The sequence below is a fragment of the Bubalus kerabau genome, chromosome 19 (genome assembly GCF_029407905.1).
Source record: "Bubalus kerabau isolate K-KA32 ecotype Philippines breed swamp buffalo chromosome 19, PCC_UOA_SB_1v2, whole genome shotgun sequence".
Classification (NCBI taxonomy): Eukaryota; Metazoa; Chordata; class Mammalia; order Artiodactyla; family Bovidae; genus Bubalus; species Bubalus kerabau.
In genome coordinates, this window is record NC_073642.1 from 35,036,976 (window position 1) to 35,059,114 (window position 22,139).

Sequence of the window (22,139 nt, forward strand, 5' to 3'; positions counted from 1 at the left end):
CACCACGACTACTGAACCTGTGGGCTCTGGAAAGAAGCCTGCACCACAACCAAGATCCCACCTCCACCTGCTGCAAGAGCCAACACCGCACCCCCGCCAAATAAAAGCACACAGAAGCAGAGGGATGGCAAGCAGAGACAGGTTTGCTACATCATTCATTCAACAGATATGAATTGAGTCTCCCCACCCCTGGTAGCTCAGCTGGTAAAGAATCTGCCTGCAATGCCAGAGACCTGGGTTCAGTCCCTGGGTTGGGAAGATTCCCTAGAGAAGGGCATGGCAACCCACTCCAGTATTCTTCAACCCACTTCAGTATTCTTGTCTGGAGAATCCCTTTGGATAGAGTTGCCTGGTGGGCTACAGTCCATGGGGTGGGGTGGGGTGGGGGGTGTCACAAAGAGTCAGACACAACTGAGCGACTATGCAGAGCCCCCCACCCTGTTACCGGGTGCCCTGCTTGGCCTGGGCAAGCTGTGAACCAGGCAGACGCTGTCTCTGCCCTAAGAGAGCTTATGGGCCCCTGTACCTCCCAGCATGATCAGATCTCCTGTGTGTATGAACCAGCTTCTGGAAGGCAAGCATCCCTTGGACAGGCTCCAACAGGTCACCTGGGCCAAAGTCAGAAGGACTCTCTGAAGCCTGCACCTGCCTGAGATGGAGGACAGATAGGGAGCTGTCTGGATTTGTAGAGCATCAGAGCTCAGGCCCTAGAGGTCCTCTCTCCCTACCTCTCCACCTTACAGGAGAGAAGACAGGCCAAGATGGAGGTCACAGAGCAGGCAGGGCTGGGAGATGCCCCTGGCAGGCAGCTTCTCTGAGGTGCCCTCCCAAAGCAGTCTGGTCAAGGGCAGGCTGAGCTCAGTGGCCATCACTGACCTTGCTGGTTAGGAAGCCCTCAAGACTCTCAGTAAGTGTGGCCTCTCCAGTGGCAGAGGGCAGGTGTTTCTGGAGTGGGCAGGTGCTCCAACTTCAGGTTTCTTGTATTAGTCCCCTGTCATTCTCCTCTAAGCCCTGTGGTCATCAGCAGCAGAGCTGTGCCCATGTCTGAGCCAGACTGAGGTTGTGCCCTGGATTGGAACAGCCCTGATTACAGCCCTCATCCCGGCAGCCAGCTGGGCCAGAGGTCTGGAGAAAGGAGAGCTCTCCTCAGTGGGTCTTTGCCTGATGCAGAGGGGCCTCTAATCTGTAGCCAGGCAAGTCCAGTTTTAATGGCCACCCCTTGGTGACCACCAGGTAGAGCTCAGCGTAAGGGGATCCAGAACAGGAGATTGGGGATGGGGGACTGTACCTGCTTTTCCATCGACTTCCTCTGAGCCTTTTGGAAAAGCTTCTCTCTGTTCTTGGATTTAGTTTCCCCTCCTGAACCTTGGGGCTAACCATCCCTCCCCACCCACCGGTCCCAGCTGGAACAGTAGCTAGGATCCATCATATTCTTTTTTGTCAGGCCTGTCCCTACCAAATTCATCCCCAGGAGAGTCAGCCCCTTCCCTGCCCTCCACGCCCCCACCCCACAGTTCTCTGCAATGTCCTCTCTGAAGTTGCCCAAATAGAGTTTCCTGCTGCCGGCAAAACCAGCGTGGACAGGCTGGGAAGCATGAACCCATACAGCGATGCCTCAGCCTGTCTCCGGAGCCCTTATCTCCAGACCCAGCTGGGAACTTGATGTATTTATTAGCTTCTCCCAGGACCTCCTCTGTCCAACCCACATCTTTGTTGGTACTGCGAGAAAGTGACCTTCCTGCAGATAGCTGTGTCTGGTAGCCAGGTAGGTGCGGGGTGGGGGGAAGCTGTAGTAAATCCATTCAGCCTGCAGCCTGCAGGGTGACCCCATTGGGGTAGAGGAGATGGTGGAGGAGGCTTGAAGAGATGCGGACAGAGGTACTAGTCGACGGAGCTGGGGACAGAGTTGCCCAAATCCTAATGAACTGGAACCAGAAGAGAGGAAGGGGAGAGAGGGAGGGGAAGGGGGAGGGGGAGGGGAGGGCGCGGGAGAGGAGTATTATAGACCAATCTCTTTCTGGGAGTCAACCCAGTGCCTTATCTGTGGCACTGGATGTATAGTTATTTTTTACTGAGCATTGCTGCATCTGAACATCCCTTGGAGAAAGAAATGGCAACCCACTCCAGTATTCTTGCCTGGAGAATCCCATGGACAGAGGAGCCGGGTGGGCTACAGTCCATGGGATTGCAAAGAGTCGGACATGACTGAGTGACTAACACTTTCACTTTTCAATTCACAAAGTTAATGCTGTATGTATTTCATCTGATCTTCACAATTTTCTAAGTATGTATTATCACCTCCAATTTGCATCTGAGACCTCAGAGGCTAAGTTGTTTGTTCAAGGTCATCCAGCAGAGCTGGGGTTTGAACCAGGTCCCTTCAAAGCCCACGTCCTAACTACTACTCATCTTCTCCCCCGAGATGCCTCCAAGCAGACTTGACAAGGGCACTGCCACCGTGGGCCCAGGGCCACCCACCCCCTGCCTTCTCCTTGGTTGGTCTGCTTTACAATCAGTCTGCTGTGGTGTCGGCCAGAGCTTCATGGCTGGAGAACTCCAGGAGAAAGACAGCCCTCGGATAAACCCTACCCCCAGGCCCTCTGCATTTTGTCTGCACAAAGAACGCAGTTTTAGACAATCAGACATGTGACACTGGATTTTGGAATATTTCCGGTCACAATTGTTTGGCTGGATAGCTTTGTGGAAATTTTCTGTGGTTTGCTAGCTAGCTTTTGTAATCTGCTTAGCTATCAACTTTGGGATATTTATAATATTTATCAATTGACTTCAGCATAGTCCAGGCAGCTGGTCTTTAAAGAATTCTTCTGGGCTGAGTTTAAGGAAGTTCCTTGAGCCAAGAATGAAGGAATTTTTTCCCTCTGTTGGCAGCAAATGCATTCTGTAGGAGTGGGTAGAGATTTTCAAACTTTGGGTTTTGTTTTTTGAGAGGGGGAGTCAGTTGAAATTCTAGATCTATCTCTGCTTTATTCAGGTCCAAAAGCTTTGGAGCTTACACCTGGATTCCAAGACAAAAATAAATAATAAATAATAATAAATAATGGTGCTGCCCCATCCCTCCTAGTCCCAGGCTTAGCCTGGATCTGGGCCTGAGTCCAGGACTAAGGCCACCCCAGGGAAACGTGTCCTCAGAGACCTCTACCCACATTCCCTCCCATCTCCATGTAGCCTAGACTCACCTCATCCCACTGTGAACCAAGCCACATGGAGGGGCTGACACCAATCATGACTTCTTGACTTGCATTATAACTAGAGATAGGGCCTTACCCTAAATCATGTGTTCTCAACAGGGGCCATATTGCCCCAGAGAGGATGAAAATTGGTTCAGGGTACAGAGGGCACTGGAGAAGGCTATGACACCCCACTCCAGCACCCTTGCCTGGAAAATCCCATGGACGGAGGAGCCTAGTGGGCCGCAGTCCATGGGGTCGCTAAGAGTCAGACAAGACTCAGCAACTTCACTTTCACTTTTCAGTTTCATGCATTGGAGAAGGAAATGGCAACCCACTCCAGTGTTCTTGCCTGGAAAATCCTAGGGACGGGGAAGCCTGGTGGGTTGCCGTCTATGGGGTCGCACAGAGTCGGACACGACTGAAGCGACTTAGCAGCAGCAGAGAGGGCACTAACACTTTAGATATTCCAATGGTTTCTGACCTTCCAAAGGACCACAGAACATACACAGATATATAGGGCATCTGTATAAGGAGGAAGTAAAATGATCTCTATCTGCAGATGACATAATTTTGTATATAGAAAACCCTAAGGAATCAAGTATTAAAATTTCATGGGAGAGAGTCTCAACTAGGAAAAAACATTGTCTAAAAAGGCTCCTTGGTGGTGGGGGGTGTCAGGCAATAATGGAGAAAGAAACTGGAGAAGCAGGGTCCTTAAAGAAAAAAATAGAACTAGGATAAGTTCAAATTCTGGGACCCTGGGACCAGAAGGATTTGGTGTGAGTTTTCTGGGCCCTGCATTTTGCATCGTGTGAGATCAAACAGCCCAGGAGGGCACTGGAAGGAGAGGGTGGAAACCCCCACCCAAATGCATGGCAAGATACTTGGCAGTGTGGGCTACACAAGGCTTCAGTGTAGACACAGCCTCCCTGTGGGGCAAATCCCAACTCTGCCGCATTCAAGTTCAATGACCTGGAGCGAGGTACTCAACCTTCCTGCCTCAGCCCCCATCCCAGGTCCAGAATAGAATGAGGATGATAATGTAAACTGCATAGGGTGTCTGGAGAGATGATAAGGCTGCTCTGCTGAGTGAGAAACGAGTGTCCAGTGACCTTTCAGTCATGTTAGTTGGGAGCTTTATTCACCTGATTGTCCCAGGCACTCTCACCTGGATGGTCATTGTGTCCTCCCCAGGGTTCAGTAAGCTCAGGTGGAATCCCTGCTGGATGCTTCTAGAAGAGGATGGCTACACTTAGCCACCGAACACGGATACGACTTAGCAACAGAGCAACAGCAAACCCAGTATTTCCCCAGATTAAGTCTTCCACTTCCACTGCCCTAAGTTTTGCTGTTTCTGTGTTCCTTTTGAGCTTGTAGTTACTTCATGCTGCTGCTGCTGCTGAAATCACTTCAGTCGTGTCCGACTCTGTGCGACCCCATAGACGGCAGCCCACCAGGCTCCCCCGTCCCTGGGATTCTCCAGGCAAGAACACTGGAGTGGGTTGCCATTTCCTTCTCCAATGCATGAAAGTGAAAAGTGAAAGTGAAGACGCTCAGTTGTATCCGACTCTTTGCGACCCCATGGACTGCAGCCCACCAGACTCCTTCGTCCATGGGATTTTCCAGGCAAGAGTACTGGAGTGGGGTACCATTGCCTTCTCCAAGTCACTTCATAGTTGTCCTTAAATCAGACCTTTAAAGAATTCTCTTTTAGCATCATTCTGAGCAGCCAGATTCCAGAAATCAGGGCATTGATAGGCTGGTTATATATTTTCTGATAGATGTTAAAATAAATACAAAGTTGTCAACACGTAAAAATGTTTCTCCATGCACCATCTACTTAAAGATACCTGCCACGCCACCGGCGGTACGCGTGGCGCTTTGGAAAAGATGCTGCCTTCACGAGCCTGAGCCTACACCACGCCCCTCCCCATCCGCAAGAAGCCGCAGCCTCAGCACGGGGCTCAGTGGGGCTGCAGCGCCCTCTGCTGGCCAATCTGGGAGCCGCTCCGGCTCGACTCCCCTTCCGCCTGGGCTGGAGCCACAAGGGGGGACTCTCTCCGACTGGACGTTTGATGTCACTAGCGGTGTAGTTTTCCTTCGTTGTGAGGCGTGAAGAGAAGTGAGAAAGGACCCCCTGCTGCACGTGCAGGGGCTGGGGCACTTGGGGTGCAAGGTGGAGACCCGCCTGAGGTCGAAGGAGGTGGGTACAGGGCGGGGGCTGGGCTTCGGGCAGGTGCGGGGTGAAGGGTCAACTCTGAATTACGGAGGATTGTCAGGGAGGGGACTGAGGGATTGGAATGAGTCTAGGGTAGATGTTAAGGGCAGGGCCGGCCAGGGCTGGATGAGAGGAGGGTGCAGCTCAGGGGAACTGCAGCGCCCGGCGGTGAAGTTGTGCAGGTAAAAGGCAGGGCAAGGTTGAGATGAAAGTGGACTTGCAGATGACCTTCCCTGGGGGTGTCAGTGAGCCCCTGGGCCTCAGAAGGGGGCCCTAGAGTTGGGGAGGGTTGGGCAGGGCCGAGCTGGCTGTCACGGGAAGGCTGTTTTCAGTTCCAGGTCTGTGTGGTTGAAACCTCCCATCTGGGTGTTTAGGGGGCGCAAAACCACCCACTGCTCGACCACTCCAAGGTAGACTCCCTGGCTCTCCTTCCTGGGACCCAGGACCAGCACACCCCACCCCAACCCCACTCCTTAGTTCTCTGCTCCATCCCAGAGCTTGTTCTTCATCCCCTGAAGGCAAGCCCAAGTCCTTTGTTTACTAAGATCCAGAATCTGTTTATTTTTCTATTGTTTATAAAGCAATAACACTGTCATCTTGTTTGTCGCTAAGATAAGATCTTACATTTGTGCAATTCTTCATACATTAAAAGACTATTTTCACAAATGTCTTACTGGTTCACACAAGATCCTATGAAGTAAAAAACGACCCATCTTATACCATTTTACAGACTTGGAGCCTGAACATCAGTGAGCTTGATGCAGCAGACCAGAGTCAGGGGCTACTGAGTGAGGACTGAAACTCTGCCCTGGCTTCTAGCCCAGCAAGCTTCTGGTTCATTGACATAGGTAAACCTGAGATCGATTCAGAGATTCAAAGCACAGGGGAACTATCTGGATTTGCCATTAGAGACTTGGGCTTCCCAGGTGGCACCAGTGGTAAAGAACCTGCCTGCCAGTGCAGGAGATGCAAGAGACACGGGTTCGGTCTCTAGGCCAGGAAGATTGCCTGGAAAAAGAAATGGCAACCCACTCCAGTATTCTTGCCTGGAAAATTCTATGGTCAGAGGAACCTGGCGGGTTACAGTCTATGGGGCCACAAAAAGTCAGACGTGGCTAAGTGAGACAGGTTGGTGAGGCTAAGGATGGGGGTGCTGATCAAATCACATTACCTGGGTCCTCAACCAGGCCGGGGGGCACTAATTCCTACAGTGCCTGTGCCAAGGGAACCCCTGCAGGCGCCAATGAGAACTCCACCTGAGACGGCCACGGTACCCAGCAGGAGGCAGATGTAAAGTCCCTGGTCTCTCTGGTCCCTGACTCCCTCTAGGGGGTGATTCTTGAAACTGGTGTGTCTTTCCCTCCACGTGGTTACCCCCCTTGGAGATGACCCCAGACAGGTCCACCCTGGTCTCCCCACTTAGAACGGGAGCTCATATCCTTGAGACCCTCAGCACTGAGCAACGAGGGGTTCTCAGCTCTGTTGAGTCCTGAAAGACCCCCTCACAAAGAACAGCTATGCCAGCAAGCTCCCCCTTCACCAGGCAAGAGACTGCTCAGGACTCCTGGGGTGGGTGGGTTGGGCAGAGTCTGTGATTGGTGCACCAGGCTTTGAAGATTCACATCTTTATTAAAGGTTATGACAGTGGAGAGAGGGCTGAACAGTCCTTCGCTATAACAAATGTGATCAACTCCATCTGAAGGAAGAAAGCCTTGTGGGACTGGCTTGGAGCTGGAAATCAGCAGGTTGTCTTGGGGTGGGGCTGGGGGGAAGATATGGTGAGGAGGGGCCCAGTTCCTGCCCTGCTGCAGCCAAGATGGGCATCACAGGCAGACTGAGGCTCCAGCCCCCTCCTCCCCTCACCCAGCCGCTAGTTTTACTGAGCTTCAGAGCCAGTGCCTACTTTTAAGTCGGAATCTGATTTTAAATGCATCAGAGTTCACTGTTAGAGCCAGCACTCTCACATGGCAACAAGTTCCTATGTGATCCCTCTGCGGGTCTTCAGGGTCCCCAGTGGATGGGGGCAGGGATGTGGGCACACAGCCTTCACCCATGTGAAAGCTGAGGCCATGGGGTATCCCCAGGATCAGGGCGTCAAGGAAGAGGGATGGCAGAGGGGCTGAGGGGAAGGGGCAGTGGTTCCGCTAGTCAGATGAGACCACCTGCCTGTGTTCCGCTCAAGTTTGGAGGCCTTAGTTAGCTTAGGGTTGGGGCCAAGGGCTCAAGAACGAAAACCTCCTTCACCACTGCCCCAGAAGCCTGCTGCTCATTCCTAAAACCCCAGAATGGCGGGGCTAGATGGGAGCTCTGGGACCATGCAGGATAACCAGCCCATTTTATAGGTGGGGACGTGGGGGCTCAGGAAGGGGCCCTTTCCTGGGTCCCACACGGTGCACACAGTCAGGGCCAGGACTTCCTCTGCTGCTCCACACTGCTTCTCCTGGGAGGGCAGTCTATCAGAGCAATGGCGCTGAAACTTGGTGGGCCTCAGAATCATCTGGAGAACCTGCTAAAGCAGTCTGCTGGGCCCCACCCCAGAGATTCCCATGCTGCAAGTCCCTGGACTCCACTGAGAGCAGTGCTGGGTTGGAGGTCACACATTGGGAGGGCTTGGGGCAGGTGGTGGCGCTGCAGAGAGCGAGAAGGGCCCAGTGTGGCCAGCAGGAGGGAAGCAGGCTTGGAAGGTCATGTCTGGAAACAGGGAGCGGCAGGCCCCGTCTCCACTGAGAGGAGGCCCTTTGGGGGTGAAAGTGCCCCAGAGGGGACGTGAACTGGGCTGGCCTCCGGGCAAGCAAAGGCTGGAAGAACCCAAATGCTTCAGGGAAGGTTTGGTTTGAAAGGCACTTTGGTACCTGTGGGGCCCCTGGTGGTGTAGGCAGTGTCCATGGGTTGTGTCAGCAGGTCCCCTGGGGCCATACCAGGGCTCAGGGAGGAGCAGTAAGGGCCCCTCCAGAAGCTGGAGTCGGTTGGCTGGGGCAATATGGGGGCTGCTTCAAGAGCCTAGTGACCAGGCCTTCTTCTCCAGGGACCCCGCCCTGCCCCTGGTTCTGGCTCCTGGAGTGGGAGGCCCAGGGGGTCTTCGAGCTAACTCATGGTGCTCTCAGGGCCACCCAGGGATCTGGTGGCCCCCATCGGGTGGTTGCTTGGCCTTGGAACCTTCTCTGTGGAATTTTTAGAGAGGTGGAATTTGGTCCCGGAGAAGGACCAAATGACAAGGGAGATAACTGGGGACCAGGACCTGGGAATGCTGTGGTGGGCAGGGGCTGGCTCAGGGACCCCATCTCTCTCTGTCCCCAGAGAGTCTGAGCTAGTCAGCCCCTCCCCTCAGGTCTGCTGCGTAGCCCTTTCTGCCAAGCTGTGGCCAGCCGGAGGGGCAGCGACGCCTCCTGCCCCTGCCAAGGCCGGCGCCCCCAGCAGGCCTTCGAAGTAGGTGCCCAGACACTGCAGGTCGAACGCAGGCTGGGACGATGTGGGGGTCTGGAGGCTCAGGAATCGGTTGTACTTCTTCAGGCCGCCCTGCGGGTCATGGTGGTGTGCGGTCAGCAGCTCTATGAAGGTGACCTTGTGGAGGGCCAGCAAGCGGGCCTCGGCCCGAGGCAGGACAGCCGCCCGCACCAGGGGCTGCAGGGATGAGAAGCACTGCAGGCTGCTGAAGGGGTGGACATGCAGGGCCAGCTGGGGGCTGGGGGACACCTCGAGCAGGCGGCACAGGTCGCGCATGGTCAGCACGGCCGCCAGGGCACTGCGTTCGCTCATGTTTCTCGCCAGGTAGGTCTTGGCCAGGCTCTTGAGTTTGAAGCTGCTGGCCCCCGGCACGCACTCCCGGATGAGGGGCAGGGTGGCCAGGAAGCCCGAGATGGACTTCTGGAACTTCCCCAGCATGTTCATCTCCTCCAGAGCCTGGAAGAAGCTGGGGAGACTGGGCCCCCACAGCTTATAGCAGGCCAGGATGGGCTGGCGCATGCTCGCTAGGAAATGGAGGAAGTGCTGCAGTCCCACCTCCAGGGAGACGGCCTTGGAGTACACGTTGAGCACCTCGGGCTGGATGAGCGCTCGGAACTGGCTTTCCTGGTTCACGGCTGCCAGCTGGCTAATCTTCTGGGCTGGGCAGGAGAGAACGGCAGCGTGAGGCCTCAAGGGCATGGCTAGGGGCACCAACCCCACCATCCAGAGACACCACCTTGGGGCCTGATGGCAGGAATCAAGCATCAGCCTCAAACGCAGCTCTGACCCTGGCTCTGATAGGGTGGGGCTGCCCTCCAGGCCCCCTTCCTCCCCTGCTGGGAGTCCTGCTCCCCCCTGCCCTGCCACGTTCCGGAGTTCACCAAACCCTTTCACTTCGGGTCCCTCCTGTCTGTCTTCTGCCAGCCTCCACTCACCTACACTAGGGACCCCTCACTGCTTCAGCCTAGCCCTTCACTCCCTTTCCCCTGGCCGCCAACCCCATCAGTCATGTAGCTAAAGCCCTCAGCATCAGAGCGCTGGGTCAGACAGCACACCTGCCCAATTCACTCCATTCAGAACATGGCCCCGAATCTTCCAGTGAGGTCTGCAAACGGCTTCCCTGTCCTGTGAAATACCCGCTGCTTGTGTCTCCCTGGGCTGGCCCCATGCTGAACCCAGGCAACTGGATGGGACCCAGCCTCCCGCAGGGCGAGGGTAAGCACCACGGAGTTCAGGGAGAAGGGGTCACATCTCTCTGTGACCTTGGCTCTGTTGGCCACCCCTTGCAGCGACTGTGGAAAGAATGGGCTCTGTACTCAGCCTAAGGCTGTGTTTGGATTGCTGGTGTCACCTCGGCGACTTTAACGTTGCGTTTCTATTTAGAAGTGTGTTCCCAAGGCTCCCTAATGGAAGCACCAGTCAGGGAGGGACTCATGGAGGTGCTTGCCTCATGCCTTCAGGCCCTGGTCAAAGCAGACGTCCTTATTCAGAGAACCAAGTTCAAACACCCAAGAGGCCCCGGGAAGCGCGGTGCTCTGGCCACAGCTCAGGGCTTTCCCGGGCTCACAGATGGCTCTGCCTGCACTTATCCTGGGGACTTAGGGACTGAGCAAGAAAGGGTTTGGGGGTGGCCACCGGAGAACCCACTTTCATTGTCAATCTTGAGGTCAAAGAAAACCAGGGGCTTGTCTTCCACCAGGGAGTTGGAGAGGCTGTCGTCCAGGACTCCGAGGGAGCTGGGGCCCTCCAGCTGGAGGTCACTGGACTCGCTGCTGTTGTCGGCCAGCTCTCGGGAGTCCTGCAACACAGAAGAAACCAACAGGTCAGGGGGCTATGGGGGCCGAGAGCGGGCAGCGGCCATGTAAGCTGGTTCCTCGTGAACAGGCGTGCGTGCTGGTGTGTACGTGAGCGTGGGGCGGGGGGCGATGAGAGTGCGTGGGTATGTCGGGGGGTCTGTGTGTGTCTCAGGGAGGGCCTGTTACTGGGAAAGAGGGGGCACTTTCAAGCGAGTGCCTGAACAGATGTGAACGTGCATGCACACGTGTGAGGGTCATGCGTGTGAATCAGGGCACGTGTGTCAGTGCGTGAGGATGGGATCATGGGGGCAAGTGTGAGTGAGTGTGAAAAAGTGTGGGAATGAATGCAAATATTGTGTATGCGTGTGTGTGTGTGTGTGTGTGTGTGTATGGGGGGTGTGGGTTTGTGGGCCTGCGTTGACACAGGTGTGTGTGCGCAAGTGTGATACTGTGTGGCTGAGTGTGCACATGGGTGAGCAGGGCTGGGGGGGAGGCTCAGGGAAGGTGTCGGGGCCGAGGTGGGCAGGGCCCAATGTGTCTGCTCCTCGCTTCAACTCCTTGAGCCGACTCAGAACAAACATGAACTGGGGGGCGGTGGGGGAAGGAGTCCCATCTCGAACCTCAGGTGTTTCTCTGGAAGGGGCAGGATGCCTGGCTTTTCTTGTCCCCCAGGTGAGCTGAGGGCCCGGGACCCTGGGCAAAGGAGAGGGGAGGGCCGCCCGGCCCCTGGGAACGCCGCCTCTAGGGGGCACACGGCGCCTGGCTGTGAGAGTAGTGGAGAGAAGGAGGCTCAGACCCCGGAGCCCTCTGCCATTTGGTGTCCAGAAGACAGCTGCTTAGGCAAGCAGGCTGGGGCTCCGCCAGGCTGGGCACCTGAGGCTCTATTCTCCACCAAGGTGTGAACGCTGTTGAAGGGCCCTGGGGGTGGGAGGGGCTCTAGCTGTAAGCGTTTAGACCCCCGGGGCTGGGGCGAACAGGGAGGTAGAGCCTTTCATAATAGAGTTAATTGCGTATCATCTGCACACCCGGCAAAGCTTGGGGGCCCGCTCAGAACTTCCTGTGTCACCTGTGGATATTAACCAGGCACCAGGAGGAAGGGACGTGGCCACTGCCACGGGGCCTGCTGAGGGCACTGCTGGGACAGAGTCCAGAGCAGGCCCCAACCTTGCCCTCTGACAGACTGCCCTGGTGGCTGGAGTCGGCCTCACCCGAGGCCATCCGAGGCCTCTCTGAACTCTGACCTCTGGCTGTCGTCCCTGGCCTGGGGCAGAACTAGCCTACTTGTCTTGGGCCCTTCCACTCTCCAGGTCAAACTTCTGTTTTACTGAAACTTCAGCCAAGTGCAAAGTCTTTGCTAACCACAAGTAAAATGTGCTAGGATTTTCCTGCAAGTGGCTGATTTCTGCTTTATTTGCATTTCGTAGCCCTCTCCAACTTCCTCCTAGACGCTGATAAAAACAGACACTCACTGAGTCCATATAGAGCTGGTTTGGCTTAAAGCAGCCTGTGAGTTTTCTGGGACTTTATACCCGAGGCCCTACTTTGACAAAATATAGGCCTTGTGGATCAGTATCCTCGAGTTGGCCATGCATCCAAGGCTGGTTTGGCATGTCCTGCTGAGTCTCTGTCACGCTGTCAGGGCTCCCATGCCTCCCTGGAGGGAGCCTTCTCTGGGAGTCTTCTTTGAAGTTGCTAGAGCACAGACAGGAGACACTACCTTCTTCCCCCGTGGGAGAATCTAGTTGTTTCCTGTCTCCAAGCTTCCAATGCCTGTTCCGATCACAAGGCAGGGGTGCTCTCACACTCGGGCTGGTGGAAACAGCTGGACTCCCCTTGCTGTGGCCTCCCCTGCGCTTCAGGTGAAGTGCCGTCCCCTTGGCCTAGTCTTCTCCGCCACCCACCGATTTGGCCTTCCCCTCTTCCTTCTTCTCTTTGCTCCAAACTTCCAAAGCCCTCACAGTGGCCCTGAGTGCTTCCGTCTGTCTTCTGGGACTGTCTCTTCAGGCTGGAAAGCCAGCGTCTTCTCTTCAGATAGTCCTTTCCAAGGCTTGATCTCCCTGGAGAGCAGCATCTTTGAGCTAACTCCCCCATCTTTATTCCAGGGTCACTTAAGATAGCCACGAGACCCTCACTTTTTAAGAGCTTCCCGTGGCCCTGGGGTCATTCTCTCTTTTATAGTCATGTAAATATCCTTTGTCCTGAACTACTGAAGACCCTGCTGGCCCCCTTAATAAAAGAACACCCCTTTCCATTGAGTGGTCAAGGGAGGGAAGGCTGAATCTTCCAGCCCTGATTCCTCTTCCGCCCAGATTTCTCTTGCCCTTGGGGACGACCATCAAGTATGGCTACTCCACTGGGCTGGTCTCACAGGAATGCCTTCCACTGAACTCCAGCTAGCACTATAAGCAGTTCCCCATCCCTGCCTTAAATCCCAGCAGTACAGCTGGCAAGTACTGACATTTAAAAAAGACTTTCCTAAAGACCCAGGGTTAACAGAATCAGCACAGCTGATTATCCAGCTGATATCCAGCTCCGATGCTGGATATCTTTCTGTCCCTCTTCCACGCCCCCCACTGCCACTCCTCAACCTCATTCCACAATCAGGATTAAGGGGGTAGAGGAGCATGGAGCATAGAGGGCAAGAGTAGCAGAGACCTGAACCCAAGAATCCAGGAAAGGGCCTTTTGTTAGAAAAAGCTTGAGATTTGTTTGGAAGGGAAAGGAATGGCAGCAAAAAGAACCAGAGGGTGGAGGAGATCAGAGCCCTCATGTGAGGACTGCAAAGTGAAAAGTGAGAAAAGGCTTTGAGGGACCAGTGAGTAGGAGATGATGGTGGTGAGTATGAAGGGATGAAGGATTTAAGGAGTGTTGCTGTGAGTTATGAGTTGTGTTCTCTGTAATAGTCTTTGAAAGATGACTATATACTAGATAGTTGGTTAATGGACTGTGTTTCTTTGACTGCAAAACTGAGCCATGTGGGATCTAGGATATTTCTCAGGATACACAGACAATCAGGATACATGTGCAATCGGGTTCACGAACTCAATTTCACTCATCTTCATCACAGTCAACTTAGCAGATTAACCACATCTCAACTTAACACAGCAGGTGGAATGGCCATACTGAGGTGCTCCTAGGAAGCTGCTAGCTTATCACCTTCCAAAAAACCTCTAGGAGGTTTATCTGGAAAGACCCAGCATCTCCCCTTCCCAACCTGGATCATATCCCAGCATGTATACGTCACCTCTGTTCAAGGCTGATACGTACACAAATGAGCAGCATTTCTTTGACACAGATATGCAATCGAATCCCTCAAGAGGAGAAGGGGGCGACAGAGGATGAGATGGTTGAATGGCATCAACAACTCAATAGACATGAGTTTGAGCAAGCTCTGGGAGACAGCGAAGGACGGGGAAGCCTGGTGTGCTGCAGTCCATGGGGTCGCAGTTAGACACGACTTAGTGATGAACAACACAACCACCTTGATTGTGCATAAGCAGTTTAAAAAAATCTTTATGTCCAGGCTGAGCCCCAGACCAATATAGTTAGACTCCCTGGGGGTGGGACTCAGGAATCGGTCCTTGGTAAGACCCCCAAGTGATAGCACTGTGCAGCCAGGATTGGGAACAACTGTCCTAATTACGGATTCATTCCACATTTGGGCATCAGCAGATCAGACAGAAGCCAAGCTCTTTGCTATTCAACATTCTCACCTGAAGTATCTAGTATCGACATTAATGCTAATCTAGAGGCCTTACAAATAGCTGTGAAAAGAAGGGAAGCAAAAAGCAAAGGAGAAAAGGAAAGATATAAGCATCTGAATGCAGAGTTCCGAAGAATAGCAAGAAGAGATAAGAAAGCCTTCCTCAGCGATCAATCCAAAAAAATAGAGGAAAACAACAGAATGGGAACAACTAGAGATCTCTTCAAGAAAATTAGAGATACCAAGGGGACATTTCATGCAAAGATGGGCTCGATAAAGGACAGAAATGGTATGGACCTAACAGAAGCAGAAGATATTAAGAAGAGGTGACAAGAATACACAGAAGAACTGTACAAAAAAGATCTTCATGACCCAGATAATCACGATGGTGTGATCACTGACCTAGAGCCAGACATCCTGGAATGTGAAGTTAAGTGAGCCTTAGAAAGCATCACTATGAACAAAGCTAGTGGAGGTGATGGAATTCCAGTTGAGCTATTTCAAATCCTGAAGGATGATGCTGTGAAAGGGCTGCACTCAATATGCCAGCAAATTTGGAAAACTCAGCAGTGGCCACAGGACTGGAAAAGGTCAGTTTTCATTCCAATCCCAAAGAAAGACAATGCCAAAGAATGCTCAAACTACCGCACAATTGCACTCATCTCACATGCTAGTAAAATAATGCTCAAAATTCTCCAAGCCAGGCTTCAGCAATACGTGAACCATGAACTTCCAGATGTTCAAGCTGGTTTTAGAAAAGGCAGAGGAACCAGAGATCAAATTGCCAACATCCGCTGGATCATAGAAAAAGCAAGAGAGCTCCAGAAAAACATCTATTTCTGCTTTATTGACCATGCCAAAGCCTTTGACTGTGTGGATCACAATAAACTGTGGAAAATTCTTCAAGAGATGGGAATACCAGACCACCTGACCTGCCTCTTGAGAAATCTGTATGCAGGTCAGGAAGCAACAGTTAGAACTGGACATGGAACAACAGACTGGTTCCAAATAGGAAAAGGAGTATGTCAAGGCTGTATATTGTCACCCTGCTTATTTAACTTATATGCAGAGTACATCATGAGAAATGCTGGACTGGAAGAAGCACAAGCTGGAATCAAGATTGCCGGGAGAAATATCAATAACCTCAGATATGCAGATGACACCACCCTTATGGCAGAAAGTGAAGAGGAACTCAAAAGCCTCTTGATGAAAGTGAAAGAAGAGAGTGAAAAAGTTGGCTTAAAGCTCAACATTCAGAAAACGAAGATCATGGCATCTGGTCCCATCACTTCATGGGAAATAGATGGGGGAAACAGTGGAAACAGTGTCAGACTTTATTTTTCTGGGCTCCAAAATCACTGCAGATGGTGACTGCAGCCATGAAATTAAAAGACAGTTGTTCCTTGGAAGGAAAGTTATGACCAACCTAGATAGCATATTCAAAAGCAGAGACATTACTTTGTCAACAAAGGTTCGTCTAGTCAAGGCTATGGTTTTTCCTGAGGTCATGTATGGATGTGAGAGTTGGACTGTGAAGAAGGCTGAGTGCCGAAGAATTGATGCTTTTGAACTGTGGTGTTGGAGAAGACTCTTGAGAGTCCCTTGGACTGCAAGGAGATGCAACCAGTCCATTCTGAAGGAGATCAGCCCTGGGATTTCTTTGGAGGGAATGATGCTGAAGCTGAAACTCCAGTACTTTGGCCACCTCATGAGAAGAGTTGACTCATTGGAAAAGACTCTGATGCTGGGAGGGATTGGGGGCAGGAGGAGAAGGGGACGACAGAGGATGAGATGGCTGGATGGCATCACTGACTCAATGGATGTGAGTCTGAGTGAACTCCGGGAGTTGGTGATGGACAGGGAGGCCTGGCATGCTGCGATTCATGGGGTCGCAGTCGGACACGACTGAGCAACCGAACTGAACTGAACTGAGAGGTCCTTGTCTCCTGAGGAACTTTCTCAGCACTTGAGCTTACAGTTGGGATCAGATTGGCCAGACACATGCATGCCTGTATTTTGCAGACAGAAGACCCTAGCTCTTGCAAAGCCTGAAGGCCCCAGAGATACCGCACATGTTATCTGTTAACCCAGATAATCCCATTAGCCAGCCTGTGGTCCCTACGGCCCTCTGGCCCCTCTGCAGGCTCCAGGGGCCACGGCTCCCATCTTCCCAGCCGAGCACCTGTGTCTTTTTCTGATGTGCACACTCACCAGCATCACGGTCCCTCCCCTGGGTCAGTTGCTCCCCTGGGCCTGCCTTCCACTGCCGGTCACCATGCACTTCTTCCGGGGGCTGCCCCCTCGGCAAGGCCACCTCCTGCTTCCGCTTGGTCCTGTTGCTACCAGGAACTGGGGCATCTTCTGTTGCAAGAGTGGGTGAAGACATCTACCTTTTTCTCCTTTGGCTCTGTTGATACAGTGCCCGCAGTAGAGGTGTGGCTGACCCACCTCATTTTTAAGCAGAGTCCTCATCCCAGGTCTCCAGCATCAGACCTGGGACTCCCTCTCCACCCCAAGACTACAGCCCCACTGCCTCTCCCAGCAGGGGCGAGATCTCCAACAGAACACCCGTGCTGCTCGAGCAGCCTCTCCCCAGCCCTGCCCACCACACCAGATCAGTGCCAGAGCCCCGACATGTCTGGATTCCAGCCATTGACACAGCTGCAGCCCAAGCTGGGGGCTTGCATGCCCTGGTACACTTGGAAAACACAGAATCTTAGCAGGCCACTATTCCACAGCTCAGCAGGTGACGTAAGAGACGTGAGTTCAACCCCTGGGTGGGGAAGAGCCCCTGGAGAAAGAAACGGCAACCCACTCCAGTATTCTTGCCTGGAGAATCCCATGGACAGAGAAGCCTGGTGAACTACAGTCCATGGGGTCACAAAGAGGTGGATACAACTGAAGCGACTAAGCAGGCATTCCGAAGCTCTCACACAGGGGCAGGACGGATAAAGGCCATAGGGAGGGGAGGACGTGGGAGCCGGGAGCATCCTGCAGACATCGCCCTGCCCCCTCCTGCTAAGGAACTCTGGGAGCACCAGGGGTCTGGAAGGGGGCATGGCAGGTGGGTGAGAAATGCACCTACTTAGGAGGATCTAATTTGTTTGCTTTCTAAAAAATTTTTTTCCCCAATAAGTTTCAGACTCCCGTAATGGTTAATTTTAAAAACATGTCTGAAGAACGCCCACACAAAAGCAGTGACCCTCTGGTTCTCTTGCCTCCAGACCCGGTCTCCAAACACGAGCAGCTGCTTCTAATCATTTAATTCTTTGTAACCTGAAATGCACTTCTTCCTGAGTTGATCAACCTCAGATAGCACCTAGTGGCTCCTTGCTACTGACAGCTAAGTGCTAGTCTGACCCCACCCCCGCCCCACGCCACCAAAATATTGCTGGTTTCAGGACTTCCACCTGACTCTCACGAAGTCTGGCCAGATTAACAGCATTAGAATCCTTCTCTTGCTCTTTCTTTCCCAGGCTTCTACTTCCATCCAGGGTTAGCCTTGTTTTAATGTTATCAAGATTATGGGATAGAAAGAAGTAACCAGCTTTCTGAGGAATTTAGAACATGGTAAGATTCACAACATGACTGGCTCTGAGGAATAGTGAAAAGGGTGGGGGGAGTCCTGGGCAGCTCTGGGGTCCCAGCTTCTGCAACTAGGCAGATGTGTGCAATTTACAGAGAGGACAAGAGGCGAGGTGAGTTTGAGGTTTCTGTGGGGCATCTGAGTGGAGACACTGGGTGGCCACTATGCGGCTGTGCGCATGGTTGAGATCATGGGGAGAGTGTACAGATTCTAGGAGATGAGATCCCAGAACCTAAGCTTGAAGAACAACATTTAAAAAAACAAAGAGACCTGAAGGGGGAGTGAGGAGGACCAGCAGAGCTGCAGGAGGAAACCTCCTGAACCCAAGGGAAGCAGAGTGTTGGGGCGTTAGGACTGAAGGTGACCACTGGACTCAGAGGCACGGAGGTTACCCTGGAGATGGTGGCAGGGTTCCTGGGCATGGTGGGGAAAGGCAGGGGACTGGGGCAAGGAAGGAGCACCGAGTGGGTGAAGGTTGAAGGGTAAATGGTTTGTGTGTGGGTGGCGCATGCAAAGATGGGACTTCTCCAGGGTGCTTAGTTACAGCCCACAGGAAGTGTTTGAAGATGCAAATGAGGATGGGGAGATGGAGGGAGGTTCCCAAGGGGGCAGGAGGGCATGGCCAGGGAGAGGAGGAGTGAGTCCTAGAGGGGGGTCCTCTAGTCCTAACAGAAGGGATGGGGAGGGATGTGATGGGGTTGGGTCCATCGGTCATCAGAGAGCAAGATGTGGGCCGCTGCTACGCCACCTGTCCTGTGGTCCTCCTAGGGCAGAAGGTTCAGCCACCGGCCAAAAGCGAGGGTGGGAAAGAGGGACCAGGGCTAGGGAAGCAGGGGTGCAGCGAGGTGCCATGGAGGGCAGGGGGCGGGGCATGCCTAGGCAGGAGGCTAAGGAGCCCAGGAGACAAATCATTTATAGCTTTCCTCCCCTCGACTTTTCTCCAACAAAAGTTGGCCTCCAGGTGGCAGTGCAGAGCAGGGGAAACGAGTGCATCATTCCAGGGCTGTCTTTGGAGGGCAGGCTACCAGGAGGGGTGGTGGGGAGACAGGGCACCAAGATCCTGGTGGAAGACTGGCTGAAACGGTGGACCTTGCTGGCTGGTGGGCGGGAGGTAATGGCAGAAGGAACTGGGAGGCAAACAGCCCAAGTCCTGCAAGTAACTGATGGAGAGCTCAAGGAAAAGGAAGCTATGGTCAGTCTGGGCCAGTCTAGAGAGGGAAGGTTCTCAGTGATGGAGTGGTCTGGAGGGGAGAAGGCAAGAGGGGTGGGGGTGGCAGCTACAGGGGAACGGGGCAAAGATCCCTGAAAGGTCAAGGAGAGGAGAGGCCAGGGTGGTGCATATTGAAGTTATCCAGGAAGAAAGTGGGACCCGGGTGGGGAGAGGAGACCTAGGAGGCAGTCTTCCTATACAGTGGGGAGCAGAAGGATGTCTAAGATGATCTGGGGAAAGTGGGGTTCATCTGGAGAGCCTGAGCCTCCGGGGCATGGAGGACGCTGCCAGATAGCAGAACCAAAACAGTCCAGGAGGCACAGAGGGCCTGGACCCCACCTCCCACCTCTGATGCTTACACAGGGTATGGAGGAAAGAGGGTCACAGCAGCCCCACAGGTGAACCAAGTGTCCGTGCAGAGGAGACAAAGACCACCAGCCAGGAGGAGCTAGGCCCAGCAGGGAATCTGATGGTCATGGAAGAAGGGTTTGCGAGGGTAATCGTTCAATAAGTGTTTATTGAGCAGCCGCACCTGCCAGGGCCTGGGAGCCACACAGTCCCTGCCCTCATGGGCTTACATCCTGGCAGAGGCCCAGTGGGAAGGCTTGGGGTGGGAGAATGGGGCCGTGGGAGTTGCAAAGGGTGCGAGAAGCTTCCTTGTCTTGGGCAGAGACTTGAGGATGTGAGGAATGAGAATATCCTGACCGGGGAGGCCTTAAGCCTCTTTGTTCAGAGGTCCACTGAGCCATTCATTCCCTGCTTCATTCTGTGACAAGACTTTCGGGATGCCAACCTGCCAGTCTCCAGGGCTGCAGAGAAGGGAGGCACTTGGGACTCTCAGAGGCTTGTCTGCGGGGTGTCTGTGCCTGTGGGTGGCCTCTCCAGAGGGTGGGGTGGTAGGAAAGCACTTGGAGAGGCCTCCGGGGGGACCTGGACTGGGGGATTTTCCATGGGGGCCCTGCCAGAATCCCCAAGGGAGATCGCTGGTCCAGGCATTTGGGATGCTCTGCCTCCCCTCATTATTCTCCTGTAAAAGGTGTTACGCTGGGAGATCCCAGAGGAGTGAGGAAGGGGAAAGATGTTGAGCCACTGGGACACAGAAGGGAAGGGGTCAAGGGGTCGTGCAGCCAGTTGCACCAGGCGGGGTTGGCCGCCGGCTCTTTGGGGGCGGGTGGGATCCTCCTGGGGATTGGCAGGTTGGCTGGGAGGCCCAGTGGTGGCCAGGGTGGTGGCTTGACCCATGGTGGGAGGCCAAGTGCACGTGTGGGCACCATACATTTTGAGCGGCAGGTGAAAGGTGCTTCGAGGGCGCAAGGCTCTTTGCGCCCCGCGTGACAGGAAGCTGATCCCACGGTGGACGGCGGCTTGCTCCTGGTGACCGGCAGGCTGGCTGGGACTCTCAGCGTCGGGGATGGCAGCTTGCTCGGCAGGATGGTGGGGAGGCCAAGCCGGGGGGCGGCATGTGCCGTGGGACAGACGAGAGGCCTGGAGGGAGTGGGACGCTCGGCGAGCTCTCAGCGGGGGGTGGACGGACGAGGAAGGAGGCAGGACGGCGGTCTCAGTGGGCTCCGCACGCTTTCCAACACAGAACCTCAGACTGAGGGCTGGCAGGGGGCCTCAGGGGCCACCCAGTCCAGCCTTCCACTCTAATTCCGATCCTTTTCACCCCTGGGCAGGTGACAGCCCAGCCTCTATGAACCTCTATGAACAACCTCCGGGGACAGGAGGGTCACAACCTATGTGGCCACTTGTCCCACTGTGGGATGGCTTTAAAGAAAGTTCTTTTTACGTGGAGTCACAATGTGCTAGTCTGGGCCCTGCGTGGTGCTGCCCTGCGCCCTCACACTCCCACATGGCCCTGCATCGCTGCCGTTAACCGGGGAGCTGGTGTGGGTCCGCCCTCCTCACTGAGACTTATGAGGGCAGAAAATGCATAAGGAAGCTGCAGACACAGGCATTGGCTAGTCCAGAAAAGACACAGGGCTCTGAAGGGAAGCCCTGTCCAGGTCTTCAGAAAGAGTACATGTGATTACTGACGGCTCCTACCCTGGTACGATGGGAGGGCCGGGTGATCCAGGCCACAGCTGGCAATTGGAGACTAACCTCCAGATAGCTCAGGACTCACTGCCTTGCTGATAAATCCCCTGGGTGCGAGGTGAGTCTGAGAGTCATCTGCTGGGGCTGTGCCCCCGGGGACCTGGAATGGGGGGGAGGCAGTGTCCTGGGCCGGACTTCTGAGCCACTCACCGGGTTCTCAGCATCTGAGTCTTCCGAGCTGCTGATCACCACGACGCGCTCCTCTGAAACGGAGCAGGGGAGACGGGGTTAGGCCCTACCAGGGCTGCTCATGGACGGAGCCCAGGGTGTGCTCCTGTGGGAATCCTTGCAGGCCAGTGGGCTGGGTGGGTGACATGTGCCCTACAAGGGGGCTGTCAACATTCAGCGTGTGTGCCAGCATGGATCTGCCTCTTTAGTCGCTCATTTATGTCCGACTCTTTGCAACCCTGTGGACTGTAGCCCGCCAGGCCTCTGCCAGTGGAATTCTCCAGGCAAGAATCCTGGAGTGGGTTGCTGTGCCTTCCTTCAGGGGACCCTCAATGCAGGGATCGAACCCGCCTCTCTGACGTCTACCTGTGTTGGCAGGCGGGTTCTTTACCACTGGGCCACCTGGGAAGCCAGGATCTGCCTGTATGGAGGGGTTACTCAAGGTGGCTTTCCATCACTGCCTGCTATGCCTTGTCTGTGAAGACTTAATTCAGCTGCTGGCCCTGGAATGATTCAGAACTGACTACCCGTGGAGGGGGTGTGACAAGCACCACCTGCTTTGGAACCTTTGGTCATCCTAAAGCAGCACACTGGTTGTTCCAATTCTCAGCTCTGTGAGCTGAGATGTTTCAGTTAAAAGATACTTTAGGTTTACAAAACCTTCTGATTACCAATAGCATTTGTGAGCAAGGATTCTCCATTGGGGCTGAGTGTATGGCCGGGGTC

The 22,139-nt window shown here is 54.1% G+C and overlaps 1 protein-coding gene across 3 annotated transcripts in view; it reads right to left on the reverse strand.

Moving 5' to 3' along the window:
* Positions 1-7,028: 7,028 nt before the first annotated feature.
* PML (PML nuclear body scaffold) overlaps positions 7,029-22,139 on the reverse strand; it is a 57,350-nt gene continuing 42,239 nt past the window's right edge. The window contains exons 7-9 of one of the 3 annotated variants that reach the window (XM_055555761.1): positions 21,396-21,448; positions 10,501-10,651; positions 7,029-9,512 (exon numbers count right to left, since the gene is read on the reverse strand). In XM_055555761.1, the coding sequence (XP_055411736.1) occupies positions 8,734-9,512; positions 10,501-10,651; positions 21,396-21,448 (983 nt within the window). In that variant the 3' untranslated portion in view covers positions 7,029-8,733. Of the gene's footprint in view, positions 9,513-10,500; positions 10,652-19,645; positions 20,724-21,395; positions 21,449-22,139 lie in introns of those variants that run through there. The other 2 variants (XM_055555763.1, XM_055555762.1) reach the window with 2 other exon arrangements.